Consider the following 20,514-nt stretch of genomic DNA (forward strand, 5'->3'; position numbering starts at 1 on the left):
CGTTCAGTGATAACATCACTAAACAGGTAGCATCTAAAGAGTAGCTAGCTAAAGGTAAACTAGTTGTTGGGCACATATCCCCCACTGATTCCATTGGAAGTCCAGGATTGAACCCTTTGTCAAACGAATTAGTCACTGGATCATACTAGCGAAAAAACAAAGATGGCCACTTGGCGCATAGACCAAGGTGAGGTGTTAGGCAATAACCCCCGCCCTGTGGGAAATACAAGGGGGTTTTGGTGTTGAGATGCTTACAAATGGATGAGACTAAATACTCCTCTTTTTGGATTGATGCTATGATGGGGTGGAGAGGTGTCCACTCTGGTTTATAGTGCACCAGTGGCACTGTTGGTCACCAATTCATTATATACAAGTTCACACATTTCCTCTTCTGTAGCCTCAAACTAGCCCACAATGCTCAATTTTTTTCTTCAGAATGCCCCGTTTCTGCATCTGGACGAATCCAGTTGGACTGGAGTTTTCTCTCTTTATATTTACTCAGTTGCTAAGTTTGTTTCCTTAGCAATAGAGTGCACTTCCCCCAACTCAAGCATGGCTCTGAAAAGTAAAGTTTATAACAGTTAAACATTGTAAAAACTACTGTTCTATTAGTCCATCATTGTTGCTTTGTATATTTTATTCTTGAGTGTCTCTGGTACCAGATGTGCCATTTCACAATGTTTGACATGCTGAGCCTTTGGATGTGTACAATAACCAACATTTTGCGAAAGTAAAAAGAAATAGCCATATAACGCATATGTCTGCCTTCACTGTGTATGTTGCACTAACCCTTCTTACAAAATCAGTTGAGGGAAGGTTTATTGGGCTCTGTTGTAATTTGTGTAATATTTTGAATTACCATAGGAAGGTTCCAAAATTGCAGGTCCAATAAAATGTCATAATATAAATAACATCATGTAGACTACAGAAAGAGAAGCAAAGTAACTACATTTCCATGTCTGAGAAGTTACTCAACATCTAGAGCTAGGATTCTTTAAGAATTTAGGGGAGTTGAGATTTTTCCCACTTTTTCTCCTCACCCCCATTGCAGATAACCATTTACCATTGCACTTGGGAGCTGGTGCCAGCAAGCAGTAAAAAAAGAGGTCAGAAGTAACCAGTGGAGAAGCTGCAGTATAGACACTGACTAATCAGAATACTGATAAAAGAGCCCTGCTGCTGCTAATATTGAACTAAAAAATTAAAACAGTAAGAATCCATCAAACATAATTACTTTTCCTTATTTCGGTCTTCGCTTTAATGGAAAATCAATTTAGGTTCTTAACTGTGAGCTGCTGTGACTGTTGATGTCCTAATTTCGCAGCTTGGTTTTCAGGTTGACCACAGCTGAGAGAGATGTGGTTGGGGCAGGAGATAATGAGTGGAGTTTGGAACCGCTTATAAAATATTGTAGTTCTGTTTTTTCCACCAGTGCTGGTACAGAAACAGCACTTCAGGTTCTTACATATGTTAAAGCTAGGAAAATGCTGTACCGATGTCTGTGTATGTGTGGACTTGAACGCACTTCACAGAACAATCCAGAAATCACACACAGGATAGGCACACTAGAAAACTTGCAAAATTATAAGCTCATGAGGCAGCAGGTTACAGTATAGACTCTGCTGTTCGACTTTCCAACAGGAATCCATCCTTTCCTGCCTTAGTAACTCAAGACAGGATAATGAATTGAAGCGGTGTGTGCATCCCTGTCCAGTGACACACCTTTATTTGTATGCTTCCGTATACTTGTTTGTTTAAAAGTTCTCCCTTTCACCCTCCAGAGAAAGAGAAATATCTGGTGTCAGACTTTGCCAGCTAGACACCCTTCTCCATAAACGTGAGAAAAACAAGTTCATTAGAAAGCACTGCTATGGCAGAAAATCTCTGCCTGCATTACAGGGTTTTCTATGATGCTCAATACTATAGTATTTGAGCAGTTTGTGTATTAATTCATCCTCACAGCACTCTTGGATGGAAGACATCTGCATTTTTTTTTATAGATGGGAAAACAGAGTGGCTTGCCTGAGGTTTAAACAAGAAGTGAGAGGTAAAACTGGGAACCAGACCCCAGATATCTTGAATCCCAATCCTGTGTTCTAATCACAAGAACACAAATTTTCTCTTCAGTTTCTTGTATGACCCTCTCTTTGTAAGGTTTCTCTAGCAATGGACTGTATACAGTATAGTAAGGTGGTAGATACTATCAGTGTACCTCAGTGTGAGGCTGCACTTAAATTGGTATGTGAAGGCAACAGCCATATACAAAATAAGGGATGATAACACATTTTAATTTGTTTATGACCTGGAACCATATGCACTTCAAACTTTGTTTCAGATCTACTAAGTTCAGAGCTGCTGACGATGCCCTCTATCCGATAAGCCTAAATACCAAATACCATTTGTAGTCATAAAGATCCTATGTCAGTTTTCATAGGATATGAGTTACCATGTCCTGGTCAAATTCCAGTTTTTATAACTCCTCTATCTCCGTACGTGGGCCTTGTGATTTAAATTAGCTATGTTATCCTACACTTCCTGTTCTGTCTGGACTGTTTGTATTGCTGGATGCCATGGCAATATAAGAGGGCATCTTCAGTGTGGCAACTGAGGAAGCATATTTATCTGACTATCCAGTTTAGTTGCAAATTTGTAACCGAAAATGGTACAGTCACCAAGAAAGAAAGGGACTGTATATTATAATATGCTAGTAACCCTATAATTAGAGCTGAGACTTTTGTTTTAGAAATAAGCATGTATAAATCTTCTTGTTTTGGGCTGATTACAACATCTGAAGGAAAATACTGGAGCTGAAACTGCTCATAATTGTGAAGTTGTATAGAAAGTCGGATATATTTGTGGGACCTTTTAATGTTGTTACCACCAGCATATAACTCTCTAGGTCTTGCACACTCATACAGCTTTGCATATATTTACCTTGATTTTAAGCATAATTTGTATAACTTATCATAGTTAGTCCTCTGTGCCTTTTGACATGTTCAGAGAAATTTGATACAGAAGTAAATGAAGTGTTTAAAAAATACTGTACTCTGCATGCAAAGTACATTCTTCAATGTGCAGCGCTGAGGTATACACGTGAGCAGGTAGCCATTGATACCAAGTACTTCATTACAGACCCATAATCACGTACTTAATAAAAATATATTGTGTATATAGCCTGTATTTGAATGTGTACTGGTTGAAATAAATGTTCAAATAATAGTTATATCTTGTGATATATAATTTGTGTAATCAGTGAAGTAAACATAATGGCTTTATAGCAATAAGTACACATTCAAATAAATGTTTGACTTTCTGGATATTTTCCTAGACTCGGCAGACAAAACAGTCGCAAATGATGTAGCATGCGGTCATATGTACTAATTGTGACCTTCCACATTTTATATACAAGTGATTTGTATGACATGGAATGTAATCTATTTTGCATAGACACCGTCCAATCATTCATTATTATTTTTTAAAAGCAGTTATGTGGAATGTAAGTAATTCCAGCTAGATAGAATCCCTGCTAGATAGAAACCTTAGGTCCAGTTCCACTGCAGGTATCTAGTATGTATTCCAATGCTTGTTAGCATTTTAAATTATTTTAAAGTTTAAAATTAAAACCCCCTCATTTTCCAAATACAGGTGCAATCAGAATTCCTCCCTATGTAACTCCAAGTGAAACTTCTTAGTGGGATTGCACTACAAAGTTTGGATTCTAAATCTCTGTAGATGCTGTTTGGAAAGCATGTACAAATACCTGGTTTAGCCTGTGTAATCAGAGTACAGACATCCTTGGTTAATCCCATCTCTAGTGAAATGAACATTGGATCGCCATGGAGAGTGTGGTTTAGGCTGGTTTAACTGTAGAGACTGATTGTCCTACCGTGAGTTGGATTAACTCCTCATTTGCCATGACCATTGTACTTCATGGTTTCTCCCAAGCCCTAGTGATTGGGGAAAGCATCCAACAGGGGATTGGGATTTGGGATCCGCTTTTGAACTGGAGGAGAGAGAGCAAGCAGCAGGAAGAAGTTCTGGAGCGATAGCTAGAAGATGATAGTGGGTGGAGTTGGTCCACACCTGCTGCTGACCTTAAGACAAGCAAACTAAGGAGACAAAATGAGGATACACGTTGCTTTGGTGCTGATGTAGACCCCTGGGTGAAGGACATACTGGTTTAGTAGAGGTCTACTATTTGGACTTGGTTCTCTCAAAATAGCTATCACATACTAATCCCACTAAACTTTCACTGCTTCCTAAATTATTGCTTACAGTTCTGCCTTTGGGGATGCTAATGTCACTTGTAACCTAATTTTCTTTAAAAGCACCACAATTCAATTTCTGTGACACTACATCCGTTTTCATGGCAGCGGTTCTGATAGCAGGGTTGTCTGACCACTTGTGAATTGCACAGACTGAATCTGATTCCTGCACATGCTGTTCTTGGGTTTTCTAGCAGAATCTACAAACATCAGGCTCCAGCACTACTGTATGTAGTTTACCTGGCTGTCTAGCTTAGGCTTTTTATAGCATCCATCACGATAGTATCTGTGTGCTTCCCTGTGGGAAAGAGAGAGGGAGGGAGGGGTGATTCCTAGTTTGGAATTGATAGGATAGTACAGAACAAGATTGAATTTACTTGCATGCACGAGAGGTCAGCTATCTGATTAAATGTGTAGAAGTGCATGGTCTTATTTTACAGTGTGAACTGCCATTGCTGTGAAGGAGCTTTTAGTCTTTTTTCACCATCATACTGCTGTGAGGGTGGCTAAACTGGCTAACCAGGGCTGACCTGTACTGCTGCATATACGTCTGTACTACCACAGCTAAAACCTCTGCCAGCTGTAAGTGGCCCCTTTCCTGTTGCCTGTTTTATGTAGGGCTGCATAATCATAACTTGGCATTCCCTTAACAATCCATTACAGCTTCGCTCCGTGACCTTTTATTGTATAAACGCTTCATGGAATTATAGCCTTGTGTTACATGCTTTCCTGACTACTATTCTTACACACTGTGTGGCTTTTGCCTTGAGACTCTTAACCAGCAGATTCTGTAGTTGCTCTTGGGAATCTACACTTTAAATGAGTAGGCCGTAGTCTTCAAACTGCCTTTCCACCACTGCTCAGTTAGCAACACACTGACTTCGAGTTCTTTACTCATTTTTGCCCTTTTCTTTCTCTCGCCGCCTTAATGAAATGCTTAGCACAGTATTAAATACTAATTGCATTTGGAGTGCAACGCAAGTCAGCAGCAGGTAGTCCTTTTCAATAACCCTGCACACCATGAGGCTACTTCCCAGCCTCGGAAACCTTTGAAAATCTAACTGTAGCATTACATCAGTTGACTAATACTTAGCTTTTATATAGCACTTTTCATCCGTAGATTTCAAAGTGCTTTACCGAGGGGCGTAGGTATTTTCCCTATGTTACAGATGGGGAAACTGAAGCACAGGGAAGAGATGTCCCAGGTCACACAGCAAGTCAATGAAAAAACTGGCTATAGACTAGATCTGCCAGCCAGTCCAGTGCCCTAGCCACTGGGGCATAAGAGCATATACATTTTATCCAGATGCCAAATCACATGATAGTAAAAGACCTGCTCCTGGAATGCCCCCTGCACTAGGAATTTCTGTGGAGATGATGCACTGGCGCTATCCACTAGCAGGGGAATGTAGGGCAGTAGCAAATCTGGCCCTTAGACTGCCACCCACATAGACAAAATTCAGGTGCTGTGTGTATCTATGTGCAAGAGTTCAGGGTGGTGTAACTCAACCTGGGGGGCTAGAATATAGAAGTATAGCAAGAAAAGAGACCAACTGCTGGGTTTGTCAGTAGGGAGTGCAGTGCTTTAGTTCACCATCCTTCTGCCTCCTTGCCATGCTAATTCAACTCCTTTACACTTAAGTCTAAGAGAGATTGAGTGTATAAGGGAGTCAGTGGACTTGTCTTCACTAGTTCCCATCAGCGGCAACAGCAGCCAATGATGGTAACTACCGCTAGTGGTAGCAACACTGGAAATTTTAGTGTGGAGCGACTGCCACCAGCATTTTAAGTACTTTGCTATCTAACTTGCATCCTGATGCAGCTCCCACCTGTGGACCTTGAATCCCTGTTATCAAAAGTGGGAAACTTGCTCAGTGTTGAAGTCCAAGGCAAGGTTTGAGAGGGTGGGGGGATCTCGCTTAACTCACAACCACTTTGTGTCATGTATGTGTAATGCTTCTCCATCCAGTGACCCCATCAAAAGTAGGGTCTAGGGCCTTGTGCTGGGTCGGGATCCTTTTGGATTTTGGTCTGGTCCTTCCAGCTTTGGAAGCTTGGTTTTAAAAGAAAACTACTCCTGTAACCTTCTCCTATTTGGTTTTTAATGTCATGTTGCTCTGCCCGCTCCCTCCCTCTCTCCCCAGGCCTTTACATTCTAGAACAAGCTTCTCTTTTATCTTTGAAGCCCATGGTACAAATTAGAAAGTCCTGCAAAACCAAAGATGATTCTTAGGGCACCGCCTAAACCATTGTTGACAATATTTTAGGGTGTGGACAAACTTGTTTAATGTGTCTTCAGTTGTATGAGACTGATTTGGAAGAGGACTCTGTAATCCCCTGTTCTGGGGCAAGTTGAGATCTAAAATTAGCCAGTAATACCAGACCATTGCCCAGCTGTGGGCATCTTGTTTAGCCAAAGAGAGCGTATTTGTGTCCCTGTGGTCTCCAATTTTTTCACTGGGTGTTTTAAGTTAAAATTGAACCAAAAAACAGAGAGAGGAATTGTGGGGAAGAAATACCTCCAGTGACTTCTGTCATTCGTCTCTGGCTATTCTGTAGGGAGCTACGTTGTAGGGTTTTGACTGAAATATAAAAGAGTTCAAAGATCTGAAGCTTACAGAAATAGATGGGATGCTGGAGGCCTCCCAGTACAACTGTCTCACTAGTGCGCTACCCTACCAGGATTCACAGCTGTGTTTCTGATGGCAAAAGAGTTCCAAGTAAATGAATTTCTTACCCAATTTGTCCTCTTCCCTTTTCCCAGTTCATATCACCTCCCACGCTAGTTACAAAGGCTAAGGTCGTTTTCTTCACTTCCGGCAGGCTCTGGGTTTAGGCTTATTTATTTTTTTCGTTGTTAGCGTTTTCTAGACCGCTCCTCCCGGGCTACGTGGGCAGCCTTGCCCTTGCCTGCTGTGTCCTCTCTAGGAACAGCCGGGAGCCGTGCCTGCCGACAAGCCCGATGTTTCGAGACCTTTTCAGCGGTGCAGCAGGGACAGGTTCAAGGACAACCTCCACCCTGCGGTTCCCCCACTGCTCCCAAAAGTACCGGGCTCCCATTCAGACAGAATAAAGCCGGGGGCGAGGACGGGGGGGGGGGGGCTGCAGAATCCGGGCAAAAGGGCCAGATAGTTGAGCAGCTTTTTGGTAGGGCTCCCAGCCCCGTCGCGTGCGGGCAGGTCCTGGGGGGCGGCCCTGTGCCTCCTGCGGCGCAGCGCCCCACCCGTGCTCGCGGGCGCGAGTGGATCCTGTTTGCGGCCCTGCCCGCTCGCCCGCAGTCGTGGCTGCGCTGTTTGCATGCGCGCGCGGAGGGGCGGCTGGTGCAGGGGGGGCCCGAGCTGCAGAGACGGGGGGGGGGGTCGCTTGGATGCTCTTGCTCCGCTGCGGGCTCCCCGTCCCCTTTGATCTGCGCCGGCGCAGCTGCCATTGGCTGGCCCGCCTGTGACGTGCGGGGACTGCAGCTGTCCCCTGTAGCTGCGCTGGGCTCAGTTTCCGTCTCTTTAAAGGGACCGGGGCCGCTGGAGCCCGGAGATCCGGGGCGAGGTGGGAGACCGGACCGGGCCGGGCCGAGCCGCCCTATCCTAGCGGGAGGTCAGGCACTGGGTTTCCCGTTGATCCACCCGAACCGGGCCGGCTGGTACCGAACCGGACCAAGGCTCCCAAGCCGGGAGGGCAGAAGAGAAAAATTGCAGTTAACAGCTGAAGCCTCCCGGTAACACCCCAGAACTGGGTCGAACCGGGCCAGCCCCAGCGACGGGGATCCTGGAGACGTCCCTTCAGAGGATCACACGGTGAGTCTGCATCCTGGCAGCTGGTACCGGTGCCAGAGAGGTCAGGAAGGGCCCAGGGCAAGGAGCCGGGTGAGGATGGTGCTGGTATCACAGGGACCATGGAAAATGTGCCAAAGAGGTGGTATTGGTACTAGAAGGACACTTGGCCAAGAGAGATTAATGGAAACAGTGGGTGCTCCATGGGCAAGGGTGGGGAATGGACCAAGAGGTGGTACTGGTACCACTGATGTTGTTGGTGGGGTGAAGGGTATCCAGAAGCAGGGGGCCTGGAGGTAGCACTAGTACCAGAAGGTGTGTTTGTTTTTTGGAGTGTGGAGATGGGGGAAGGGAACCTGGAAGAGTGGACCAGGAGTTGGCACTGGTACCAGAAGGGGTGTGGGTGTCTAGGAGCAACGGGTTGTGAGTTGGACCGATACCAGGATGGAGGGTGGGGATCCAGGAACAATAGTTGGTATTGGAGGAAAGCGTTTAGCAGGTGTCATACGCCGATGAACCAGGTCCCAGTCCAGGAAGGACCCTAGTACTCTGTGGGGAGGGGCTGCAAATCCTGAATTCATTGTACGCAATGTACAGGGTTCTGACATCCTCTCTGGCTCAGCCCCTGGTCTGGACTTCTCTGATGTCCCTAGTATCCCATTCCTGCTCCATTCCCTAATACTACTGCCCACCTCTCCTGGTACCTTTTATCTTTTCACCCACCTCTCCAAAATCCCATTCTACCCCACTACCTCACCCCTGCACACACATGCACTCCAAAATACCCTTTCTGACTCCTGATCCTAGTCTCCTTTGCTTTCTTTGCCTCTTCCCATTGCCCTGTCTCAGGTGAGTAACACTGTGCTGCCAAACTACGCCTATTGATCCCTCAGCCCAGGGGAGGGAGAGGACAGGAACAACATTGGACTGAGATGTGTCCAAAAAATACTCTGTTCCGGCCAGACACCTTAAATATAGCTCCGAGGCGATCCCCTTTCCCTAGCAGATTGTCCCACTGGATTATGGAGTGTATAATACAAATACAGACTTTGCTATACAAAGTTTTATTTATTTAACTCCCTGCTTCCCTTCCCCCTCCCTCTTGTTTGTTCTTCTCCAGGTTTTTCTGGGTCAGGCATTTCTGTGGGACTCCCACAACGCAGCTGCCATCTGGCCTGATTTTGTGTGTGTGTGTGTGGAATAGATAGTTCAAACTGTACTGAATATTTAAAAGAGAGATCAACAGCGAACGCCACATTTAGAAGCTCCCTACTAAACTGAATCCGCTGTAAATTAAAATCCACCCCCTAAAAATGAAGCACCAAAAGAAAACTCACAGTGTCACAATTAAAAAGTAAGGCGATAACTTTGCTACCTATTACAAATTGGAAAATTCATGTTTGAAAGTAGCCTTACAGATACTGCCGCCTCTGAAAGGCAAGCAACATGCCACTCAAAATTGAGCCATGGACATATGCCTCCATTTCCCTGTGAGGCATCTAGCACAAGCCACCAAAGTGTTGCAACCGGAGAAATGGGCACTTTTAGCTCTATTACTAAATCAAGCACACAGCCTGGATATTTGTTGCAAAAGCCACTGAGCTTAATGTAATATTTTTGTGGTTAATTTTCTGTGGGGCATCTTTAAAATGTAGTCCTAATAACCTGCATTGACCCAGAGCTTTCCACAAATCTGTTTAACCCCCTGGCAGTGTCATAAACTATCCAGCTCTGGGGTGTTGAGTTTTGGTGTGTGTGTGTGTGTGTTTTGTTGTTCACCTGGGCAGGTGGGAATTCAGTTCCCAGATAGCTTGGGTCATGGTGTTTAGTTTCTTAAAGAGCCAAAGTAAAATGAACTATAATCATTTGGTCCAAGATTTTCAAAAAGAGAAGCCTAATAACCTTAGGCTCCTAATTCTTTATGTAGGCTCCTAAATAAGGAATCTAGGGTAAAATTTTCAAAAGCACCTAAGACCCAGTGACGTTGGGTTACTTAGATTCTTTTGAAAATGTTACCCCGATGTCCAAAAGTGCTGAACACCCAACAGCCCCTGATGAAGTTAAGCTGGTGAGTGTTGGCAATTTTCAAAATCAGACTAGTTACTCAGCCTTCTATGGGTGGGGTTTGCAAAAGCACTGAGGCATCTTAAGAGCACAAGGCACGTGTGTTGCCTTTCAGTGCGACTTGTGCTCCGAAGTCACATAGGCACCTTTGAAAATCCAACCCTAATTCCATTGTTAGGTACCTACTTCTAGGCTCCTATTTTTGAAAATCTTGTTCCTAAGCCTCTGTGCTTGTGACCCATACATTGAAAAGCAACAGTATCCAGTCAGGCAAACAGGCTCTAGGATCACCTCTGGAGTCCTCTAGGCTGTGGAAATATTAGTGTCATTGACAATGGGCTGAGGAGGACTATGGGTTTTCAGTTGCCTGCATTCGGGGCAACAATAGGTAGAATTCTGCTTCTCTCTGTCTCAATTTTGATTTTGTGGGGGATAACTGAGGAAGTAGGTTTGAGGACAGATTGATGACTAGCTTGGAATGAATCAGATGATTGATTTCAGTGGGAGTTGGGCATCTAAATACCTTTTTAAAAGCTGACCCTAGAAGCACAGAACAGTACTTTAAGGGTAATACTGTCAAAACTAGGAAGAGAAAATGTGTTGAACCATCTTCTTGAGAGAGCTCCTGAGACACATGGGGGAAAGCAGAAGGGAATTTTTAACTTCCCTCACCCCCATCTCACCTCTTCCTAAATTCTGAAGACACTCAAATAACATTTCTTCCCAGAGCTGAAGAAGAGCTCTGTGTAAGCTCCAAACCTTATCTCTCACCAACAGAAGTTGGTCCAATACAAGATATTACCTCCCCCACCTGTCAGAGTGGTAGCCATGTTAGTCTGTATCAGCAAAAAAGAACGAGGAGCCCTTGTGGCACCTTAGAGACTAACACATTTATTTGGGCATAAGCTTTCGTGGGCTAGAACCCACTTCATCAGCTGCATGGAGTGGAAAATACAGGAGCAGATATAAATACATGAAAAGATGGGAGTTGCCTTACCAAATGTGAGGCTTGTCTCTCTAATTTCATCCCTGTCTGGAGCTGGGCCACACCCAGGCTGGGCAGAGAAAGAGCAAGACTTGAGAGCAAGCTTAATCGTCAAGAGCCTCATCCCTGAATGCCTGGGGCAGCCAAAAAAATCCTATTGGCGCCAATGGGGGGAGCTTTCGGGTCCCAAGGGACCACAGGATCCGCCCCTGGATCCTGTGGTCCCTTGGGACCTGAAAGCTCCCCAGGATCCGCTCCTGGATCCTGTGGTCCCTTGGGACCCAAAAGCTCCCTCATTGTTTCAAACATTCAGGAGACACAGAGTTTTGTTTAGTCTTAGAATCTTTCTTTAATTACATGAGTCGATCAAAGCTAGTTGAGACTAGATAGTACAGGGACAGTGTGACTGAGTCCTGGAAAACAATTGCACTTATGTTTAATGCTCTGTATATTTATTTATTTATTTTTCCTTCTTGGGAAATGTATATGGCCTGAGATGATTCCAAAGTTCAGTGATTCTAGACTCTGGAAAAAAAAAAAAGGCTGATCCCACAAAGACGTAGGCACGTGCGGAAGTCCTATGCAGGCTCGACTTCATGTGATTTTTATTAGTTTAGGGCCCAATCCTGTAAAGGTTTATGCGGGTGAGGGACTGCTCCTACGACTCCCATGGTTCACATGTCTACCCCTTTACAGGATTAGGCCCTCGCTTAACAAGAATGACAGGAGGGTACAGAGTTTCCCCAGAATGCACTACAATTGATATAGTCAAGGTGAGGAGTATTGCTGGTCCTTTCTCTCCACCACCACCCCCCGCCCCTTTCCCCTTCCCCTCCCCAAAATCAATACAGGAGGATCCTATAGGAAGCCTTGGAGGTATGTTCCTTTCTTCACTCCCAGGGGGGGAGGTGAGAGATCATGGGGAGAAGCTCCATCTGCCCCCTGCCCCAATGACCAGTTCCTCTCCATGAGACAGATTTCTTCTGACCCTTCCACATCTGCCCCACTTTGCACCATGAGCTTTGCCCCAAATTTAATTTGTTTTAAACCTTTTCCAAAAAACAGTATTTCATGCAATTAATAAGCACACTTCTGTTCTATTTTCTGTTTCAACATTCAGGCTTTGAATAATGTTAGGAAGTACGGCCACTTTTATTTTATTTTGGAGGGACTACTTTTTTTACAGAAGGTGGAAGAACACCCACCCAGGAAGCAGCCCTTAGGTGAGTCACTGCAATGTATAAATAGTTCTGGCGAGAGTGTTACCCAAGGCTCCACGTTTGGCACAGCCGCGAAGCAGAAAGTTCTTGAGGGAAAGTTGACAATAGTTGCTAAAAGTTTTGAAAACCCACAAGTTCTTTATCATCAATCCCAGCCTGCCTTCGGGAGGAGCCCAAGGTTGTTATTGGGGTGTGGTCCAGCAAAATGGGGGACAATGTGGTATAATGGCTAGTGTACAGCATCGGGGTCTGGAGACCTGGCTTCTATCCCCAGCTCTGCCACTGACTTTTGTGTGTCCTTAGGCAAGTCACTTCATCTCTCTGTGCCTCAATTTCCTTACAGGGGTAATACCCACTTGGGAGCCTTTTGATAAAATTTGCAGTGCCAGTGCATAGCAGGGTCCTTATGAAATGCCAGCCTAAAAAAACTAAGTAGTGTGCTGACTGTGAGTTCATAGGCCCTCCTTTCCCTTCTGTTTTAACACTGACCACAGCATTATTGTGTGTGACCAATAAGTGTGAACAGCTGGTGCTTCATATGCCTGTTTGATTCCAGCCAAACCAACATCTGGCTTCAAAAAGGCAGGGCTGGAGCGCAAGGAGGAAGACTAACCTTTGGTTCAAGCCCTGAGTCCGCTGTGAAGAAAGATGATGGTTGTGGACAGCGCGGTGTGTGTGTGTCTCTCTCTCTCTGTGGTTAACCCCTAGCAAATCCAAAACCAATGACTCGTTTGCAGGCTTTGTACATGTGGCATTGCTGAGTCACCCACCGGACATTACACATGCTCATTGCATTACTAGATGGGGTAACTGAGGACAGAGAAGAGAGAGTCCTGTTAAACACTGTTTTTCTCTCCTCTGGTCTCCCCTCCTGCTCCCAGACTGAGCCAGCTTTTGACATGGATTTTACCAGACGTGATCTTAATTCATTGCTAAACTGGCTGAGTCAGTGGTTCTCCAACCTTCCATAACATGAACACCCTGTTCCATACCATTCTCCTCCCTCCCTAGCTAGCCAGGACCTCGCCCATCTGGCAATATGAGAATGGCAAGATGTTCACAACGTCTGGGTTAATAATAAAAATTCGCACTTTTCATTGGAAGATTTCACGGAGGAGGAGGAGAAGTATCATACAGATGGGGAAACTGAGGCTCAATGTCATCCCAGAGGCCAGTGGCTAAGCCAAGAATAGAACCCAGGTTTCAGTCCAGTACTCTATCCATTAGGCCATACTGCCTCTAAAGTTAAGGGATTAGATTGTGTTCCTTTGCCTTCCCTCTCCCTGCCCAAAAAGACCCACACTGGGTTCTGTTAATCACGCTACAGGGGATTTCTGAAAGGGGGCTGGACAGGGGCAGGGGATGGATAGACATCTCCTTGCTAATGCTTGGAGGGGAAATTGAATGTGTTACTGTTTACAAAAAGGACTGTATGGCACCAAATGTCCGAGTTAACTGCACAGGTACAACCTGCCTTCACCATTTTCTACAGCATTTTCAGGTGCTGCCATCCCTTTCCCCTGCCCCATATTGTGTCTGTTCTGTTCCCACGTGATGCTAACCCTGCACCTTGACACATCCTGCTAGGAATATGTACTATTAGTCTGATGAAGCTGTGGGGTGAGGGAGTGTGGGCTATTGGTTACAGAGGAGAACTGAGAGCCAGGACTTCTCCAGGAGATTTGTTCTTGGGTCTGTCACTAACTGCCTATAGGGCCCTGGTCAAGTCACTTAGGCTGGGATTTTGAAAGATGCTTGCCTCTCTTAGGCATCCAATCTCCCTGAAACTCAGTGGAATTTGGACACTTGACTCCTCTAGGCACTTTGGAAACGTCAATGACTCACTTGCCTCTTGTAAAAATGGTGGCGGGAGGGGTGACACTGCAGTGAGTCTCAAGGTTTAATAACCCAGAGCACGGTTTTACCTTGATGGACATGAGGTTGATATGTGTATTGTTACATGTGTTTCGATGGTGCAGCCTTCATCAGAAGTAGCTAGAATTCTCCCCGTTATGGCCACAAATTCCAAAAGTTGTTCCACTGAAAATAACACATTTAAGGGAAAGATAAAGTTGGAAGTCCAAGAGGAAAATTTGATCTCCTGAGTAGCAACCACCTTTCCAAGAACTCCTCTGTGGGCCAGCGGACAATCACGATGTGTGATCTCCTTGGATCACACCCTTCCAGACCTCAGAACTATTGACCTCGGATGGGATGAAGAATAGAAGTTAACTGACTCAATTGTTTTCACTTATTGCCGAGCCAGGATTTTTCTGCTGTGTAACAACACTTAACTCAAAGAAGGCAACTGTGTGCATGGTGCTTTGAGATCCTCTGGTGAAAGGCACCAAAGTGTGACTTAAAAAACCCCCTGCTTCTTTAATTTTTTTCTTGACTTTAAATGTCCTTGTGTGATCTGACATGCTTAGCTTAAAGAATGAGGGTCTGATCTTACCCATGTGAGTAAACACAGAAATATTGGGCCCCAGCGAAGCTTTTCAAAACGCAAGTTTGCTTCCCACATCTGTGTGGATTGACCCATTTTCCCTTAGGTGTAGCTTAACTAGTAACGCTTTTCTATGGAGAGATATTAACATCCCTCCTTTCATTGTTGCTTTCACGCTGATATTTTAACACCCGCATAGGACTGAAATTATTTCCCCACCATTAAATTCTTGGTCCTGGATCTCCAGAGTCTCACCCTGATTAGAATTTTGTGAGTGGAAAGCTGCTCTAAAAAAGTATTGCCTATAACTGCTGGACATGCATAGATGCTATTTTAAAGGGACACTGTCAACGTAATCAGATGTAAACAAACATTTCCTCACCTCTGCTACCCACTAGTAGTATTAAATCATTATTAAGAACTAAAGAATTTTTCAAAATCCAAATGACTTTTTTCATGTTTGTGCTGTTTACTTTTTGCATTTCTCTCTACTTGAACTATGAAAATCAATGAGGTCAGTTTCACTTTTGTTTATAGTCCGTTTCATTTTCAAATTCTTAATGCAGCAATATTTGGGTTTCAAACGGTGCAGGAATGTTTGCCGTGTTCTTTTTAAAAGTGAAAAGACGACTTTGGTTTCTAGATTCTATGAAAGCTCATTTTAACAAAATTTCAATGTAGTTGTCCATGTCCCTTTAAACTTAAAAAAAAAAATACCATCGCTTGACATGTTCAAATAACTTGTGTTGTTTATTGTAGTAGCAGCAATTAGTTCAACACGAGGATTCAGGGCAAAAACTCGTTCTAGTACCATTTCTGGCCAAAATAGTCTCTGAAACTGGATTTAGAACAAAACAAACTTAAAAGAAATGATCTTGAGGCAAACAAAAAAAATTGTACCAGGATGCCGACAAAATTTGATTGAAGTCACACTCCCCATTAAATCAGAATTCCTGCTTCCCCCGGAAGAGTCCCTTGGCTAAACAGCTGTCGGATTTCCCAGAAGCACTGAGCACCCATTTATACGTTTGACTCCAATAGGAGCTGCAGGTGCTCAGCACAGCGGAAAATCACCAGCAGGTTTGACTGTTTATAGAGCTGGGTTTTTACAGTTACTGGCCACAAGGGGTCAGCAGAACCCAGGAAGAGTAAGTGCCCATCCTAGTGCATTTTATGCTCCCCTAGTTTTTCACTTAGCTTAAGGGGCTTGTCTATGTGGGGAAACTGACCAGCAATACTGTTCTTCCAGAATAACTGTACTACAACAGCTATTCTGGAATAGCTGATGTGGATCCACTCTTCCAGAATACAGGTGACTTTATCTTGTGAGCACAGTAATTATTCCAGAATCAAGTCACTTTTATTCTGGAAGTGTCCCCACCTGGGAAAGCTATTCTGGAGTAGCTATGCCGGGCAGTGTAGACAAGCCCTTAGCATCTGAAGGGGTTAAGAGGGATTGGCTGCATTAAACAATCTCTCCCTGCCCACTCAGCCCTTCGCCTGCACAGTACCTGTTCTAGTTCTTGGTGCTAGAGGTCATGCATTCCTGGGTTCGTGGCAGGGCTTGAAAGGCCAGCATGCTCCCTCCGGGACGGGGAGGGGAGATTATTTCCTCTGTTGTGACTTTTGACACAGTACCCTAAAGTGCAAGGGGGCCAACAAAGTGGTTGTTAACGAAATTACCCTTGTGGTTTGCAGTGATGTGACCAGCACCAAGGGAGCCTTAGACTGTAGCAGCAGCAGGGTTTGGCGAGTGATGTCCTTAAAATGAACGGGTGCTTCGAAGGTGTTGGGCTGCGATGCCTTTTTAAGGTTGGTGCAATTCTCCATTCTGATCTCTTGGCACAGGGCTGTCTCCTCCTCCCTCTGCGGCTTGTGAAGCAGCTGCTGTAATAAAGGGGCCCCCTTGTCATAGGTGCGCAATCCTGGCTGCAGAGCTGGCTCAGCTGATCTGCGCCCTGTGCATTTTCAGAGTCACAGCTGCTGGCTTCTGGTGACAGAAATAAGGCCCCGAGCCTGCACATCTCTCTCTGCGTGGTCAGAGTCTCACACCCCTGCAGAGTCCTGTTTTAAGTCAGGGGGTCCCAAGCAAGCGCAGTTCTGCCACCTGCGGAATCAGTGCCTAAGCGTAGCCCTGCAGAGACAATGTGGCTCTGGGACATTGAGCTGCCTTCTGTCCTGTCCTGTCTCGTGTGCCACAGCAAAATTTGCTACATTCAAATGGCAGGGCTGGACGCCGTTCTCCATTATGCTTGGGCCCCCCTTTTTTGAGGCACTGGGGGCTGCACCTGGGTTCCCCACTGATTCACCACTGCCCATGTCTGGTGTCATTGGAATGACTCGGTGGCGAATCAGACCCAGAATTTGAAGGCGATGGAAGTCGCATGTGAGTAGCAGAATTCAACCTGCAGAATCTCTCGGTGGCAGGGCGATGTCTGAGAGTCTAGCCTGGCTTTCCAGAGGCCAGGGTGAGTCTGCAAATCTGGCAGCTCTAAGGGGCAACCTTCCCGCATACTTTTTGCATGTAAACACAGCACATTGAGTGGGACTTATTGAGAGCCAGATAAACGCAGATGCCCCAGTTGCAGTTTTGCAGAGTCAAAGTGTTGCCCTAAGGTTAACTAGATCTTCTTGTGAGCATGAGTCCAGTGCGCAGCTTGGCACAATGACCGTCTCGAGGGTAGGAAAGTCCAGGATTAAGAGTGACAAAATGATCTCTTTACAGGGTGCATAAGCCTCTTCAGGTCAGGGTTAAGATACACAAGGAACAGATTAGGTCCCCAGCTAGGATAGAAAAATATATGGAGAGAGGGAGAGAGAGCCCTGATTTACCTAAATAGCGTTACTTTGATAGCTCTGCTACCCAGGTCAGATTGATTCCATTACCACCACTAGGGTGTCTGGGGTAAAAAGCCCGCCCCCGTCTTGAGTAACTGACATGTCTCATTGGTTCAACTCACAGGGCGTCAGCATGGCTGCCCCCAAGCTTCCAAAATACCTCCTAGCCTTTGACTTTGATGAGACGATCATCAACGAGAACAGTGATGACTCGGTCATCAGGGCCGCTCCGGGCCAGGCACTTCCAGAGCACATCCGCCAGACCTTCCGGGAAGGCTTCTATAACGAGTACATGCAGCGCGTCTTCGAGTACCTGGGAGACCAAGGGGTCAAGATGCTGAACTACAAAACCATCTATGAGAACATCCCACTGTCTCCTGGAATGCCGGAGCTCTTCCAGTTCCTCTCCAAGAACCAAGACCAGTTTGAGATCATCCTCCTCTCGGACGCCAACATGTTTGGCATCGAGTGCACTTTGAGAGCCGCCGGCGTCTACTCCCTCTTCCGCAAAATCTTTAGCAACCCCTCTGGGTTTGATAAGAGGGGCTACCTCACCTTGGGGCCCTATCACACTCACAAGTGCCCCCAGTGCCCCGCAAACATGTGTAAGCGCAAAATCCTCACTGAGTACCTGACGGAGCGGGCCCAGGAGGGGGCAGAATTTGAGAACGTTTTCTACATCGGGGACGGGGCCAATGACTTCTGCCCTTCCGTGGCTTTGACTTCCACAGATATTGCCTTCCCGCGGAAGGGCTACCCCATGCACCAGATGACCCAGGAGATGGAGAAAAAGCAACCCAGAGCCTTCCAGGCCACCGTAGTGCCCTGGGACTCAGCTGTAGAAGTTTGCTGCTATCTGCAGGAGCTCCTCAAGAAGAAATGCTGAGGACTGATGGGTAGGAAGAGACTCCTGCTGCCCTTGAGGCAGCTTGGGGGCACTGCAGGAAAGTAGGAAGTTCAGGCGCGTCTCCATACCCAGTGGCTGATCTGACTCCATTTCTAGCTTTGCAGAGTTGGACTCTGAACTTCTGGATTTCTTCCCCCGCCCCCTACTTTTTTTCTTTTAAAAAGCACATTCTCTGGGTCCCCTTTTCTCCCCCCTCCTCCCGATCTTGAGACAAGGTCTTCTCTATGCAGTTTGCACACCCGTTCAGGAGAGTGGGTGTTAGTCACATATGTTTATTTTTATCTTCACCTTGAATTCTTTTTTCAAGTGATTCTTTTATTTTTTTAAAGAAACAAAAACAAACTAGTTCTCATGAGGCTATGGAGTGTCCGTACTCCCGTTAGCCCCAAGGCAGGTCTCCGAATCTGTGACTTGATCACAGCAGCTAGGGTCCACCTACATCATCACCCCCTGCATGACTCCTCTTCCTCCACACCCCATCAGGTGACTTGAAATTGACCTCCTGACAGGGCTTGCCTCTGTCCAGGAGGTGGGTGGAAGCCTAATCGGGGCAGCTTCTATTCATAGAGCCACTCTTCCCATAAACCCTTGTTCCAGGAAGGCTGCTACAGCAAGAAGACATGGGTGTGGTACCACATTCAGGTGTGGGGTTAGGAGGACACTGTTGATTTAGGTTTCCGTTACAAGTGGTTCACTGAAGCACATTTCGAAGCAAGCAAGAGTGAGATTTTCCACAGGTACCAATGGGAGTTAGGTACATCACTGTCCTTTGAAAATCTCCCCTCCCGCAAGGCTCCAGTTCCCCAGCCCTGTCCCCTCTGAGCAGATCACAGTGGGAAGGGGCCGTGGAATAATGAGATGTAGGAGGCAGTGTGTGACATGTAGCTACCAAAATATAACTAGTTTGCATTTAAAACACTCCACTGAATCTGAATTTCTGAGGCTTGTTTGCAAAAGTGGAACAGTTAAACTGCATTAAACCCCTGTGTGGACACTCATTCTGAACTGAAGTGGCCTTAATTTGGTGTATTTTAATTCAAAAGTGAATTAAACTGAAGTGAAGTAAGGCCCCATTAATTCTGAATCAGAGTGTCCACACAGGGGTTTTATGCAGTCAGGGCCAGCTCCAGTGTTTTTGCCGCCCCAAGCGGTGAGGGGGGGGGGGGGAAGTGCTGATCGCGGCACTTTGGCGGCAGCTCTACCGCTGCCGCTTCATTCTTATTCTTCAGCGGCGGGTCCTTCCCTCCAAGAGGGACCCACTGCCCCTTTCCACTGGCTGCCCCAAGCACCTGCTTGCTGCACTGGTGCCTGGAGCCAGCCCTGTATGCAGTTTAACGAATCTACTTTTAACTTGCACCGTTAGCTAATTTGGATCACCATTCCTGGGGTCCTGATGTCACAGCCAAGTCCTTACACATTGCTTTAATTTCAATGATCATTTTTGATCATTGACCAGGGCAGAAATTTCTCCACAGTACCTTAAACAAACATCTTTCTCTCTTGTTATTTTAAGCATGAAAGTGAGCACCTCCCCTCAAATGCTTTTGGACACAGCTGATTTCCAAAGCAGAAGCTCCTACTCCTCAGCTGAGTGATGAGTTACTCATCAGCTGTGCTCACTAGCCCGTGTCCAGACGGGATCCCAAAGCCTGTTTACTGAACTAGTTTAAAACCCAGCCTAACAACAACTGCCCTGTCTGAACTGCGCTGCTGCAGCTGTGCTTTGAAGCAGCCCCCCCCCAGGCAAGTTTGAGAGGCCTGGTGGGCAGCGGCCAGGAGAGCTATTCCCCCAAGCTACGGGCTGCTTCTAGTGCACTTGGAGTAGCACGTAGCAGAATAAGCCGAGCTTTCCTTGTGCCATAGACAAATCACCAGTCAGATCACAGCATGGTGGTTATATTAGGGTGGAGCCACTTCCTTGGCCTGATCCTGGGAGGTGCTGAAACTCCCACTGATTGCAAGGGGAGCTGTGGTGCTTAGCACCCCCTGGGGGCCAGACTGCTAGAGGATCAAAGCCTCTCT

At 45.9% G+C, this 20,514-nt stretch overlaps 1 protein-coding gene and 1 long non-coding RNA gene across 9 annotated transcripts in view; one reads left to right on the forward strand and one right to left on the reverse strand.

The window, feature by feature from the left end:
• The window catches only part of PHOSPHO1 (phosphoethanolamine/phosphocholine phosphatase 1), a 28,463-nt gene extending 8,818 nt beyond the window's left edge, over nt 1-19,645 (forward strand). Inside the window, exons 1-6 of one of the 8 annotated variants that reach the window (XM_039516733.1) lie at nt 7,773-8,056; nt 9,153-9,386; nt 11,778-11,854; nt 12,202-12,304; nt 16,446-16,559; nt 17,710-19,645. In XM_039516733.1, coding sequence (XP_039372667.1) covers nt 16,515-16,559; nt 17,710-18,471 — 807 coding nt within the window. In that variant the 5' untranslated portion in view covers nt 7,773-8,056; nt 9,153-9,386; nt 11,778-11,854; nt 12,202-12,304; nt 16,446-16,514 and the 3' untranslated portion in view covers nt 18,472-19,645. Of the gene's footprint in view, nt 1-7,772; nt 8,057-9,152; nt 9,387-11,777; nt 11,855-12,201; nt 12,305-16,445; nt 16,560-17,709 lie in introns of those variants that run through there. The other 7 variants (XM_039516735.1, XM_039516734.1, XM_039516738.1 and 4 more) reach the window with 7 other exon arrangements.
• On the reverse strand, nt 313-7,643 carry LOC120392171. Its single transcript, XR_005591614.1, has 3 exons — nt 7,003-7,643; nt 4,506-4,563; nt 313-558 (listed from the first exon to the last, which is right to left on the reverse strand). It is a non-coding gene; the product is annotated as an uncharacterized LOC120392171 (long non-coding RNA).
• Nucleotides 19,646-20,514: the final 869 nt, after the last annotated feature.

The sequence above is a fragment of the Mauremys reevesii genome, linkage group 27 (genome assembly GCF_016161935.1).
Source record: "Mauremys reevesii isolate NIE-2019 linkage group 27, ASM1616193v1, whole genome shotgun sequence".
Lineage (NCBI taxonomy): Eukaryota > Metazoa > Chordata > Testudines > Geoemydidae > Mauremys > Mauremys reevesii.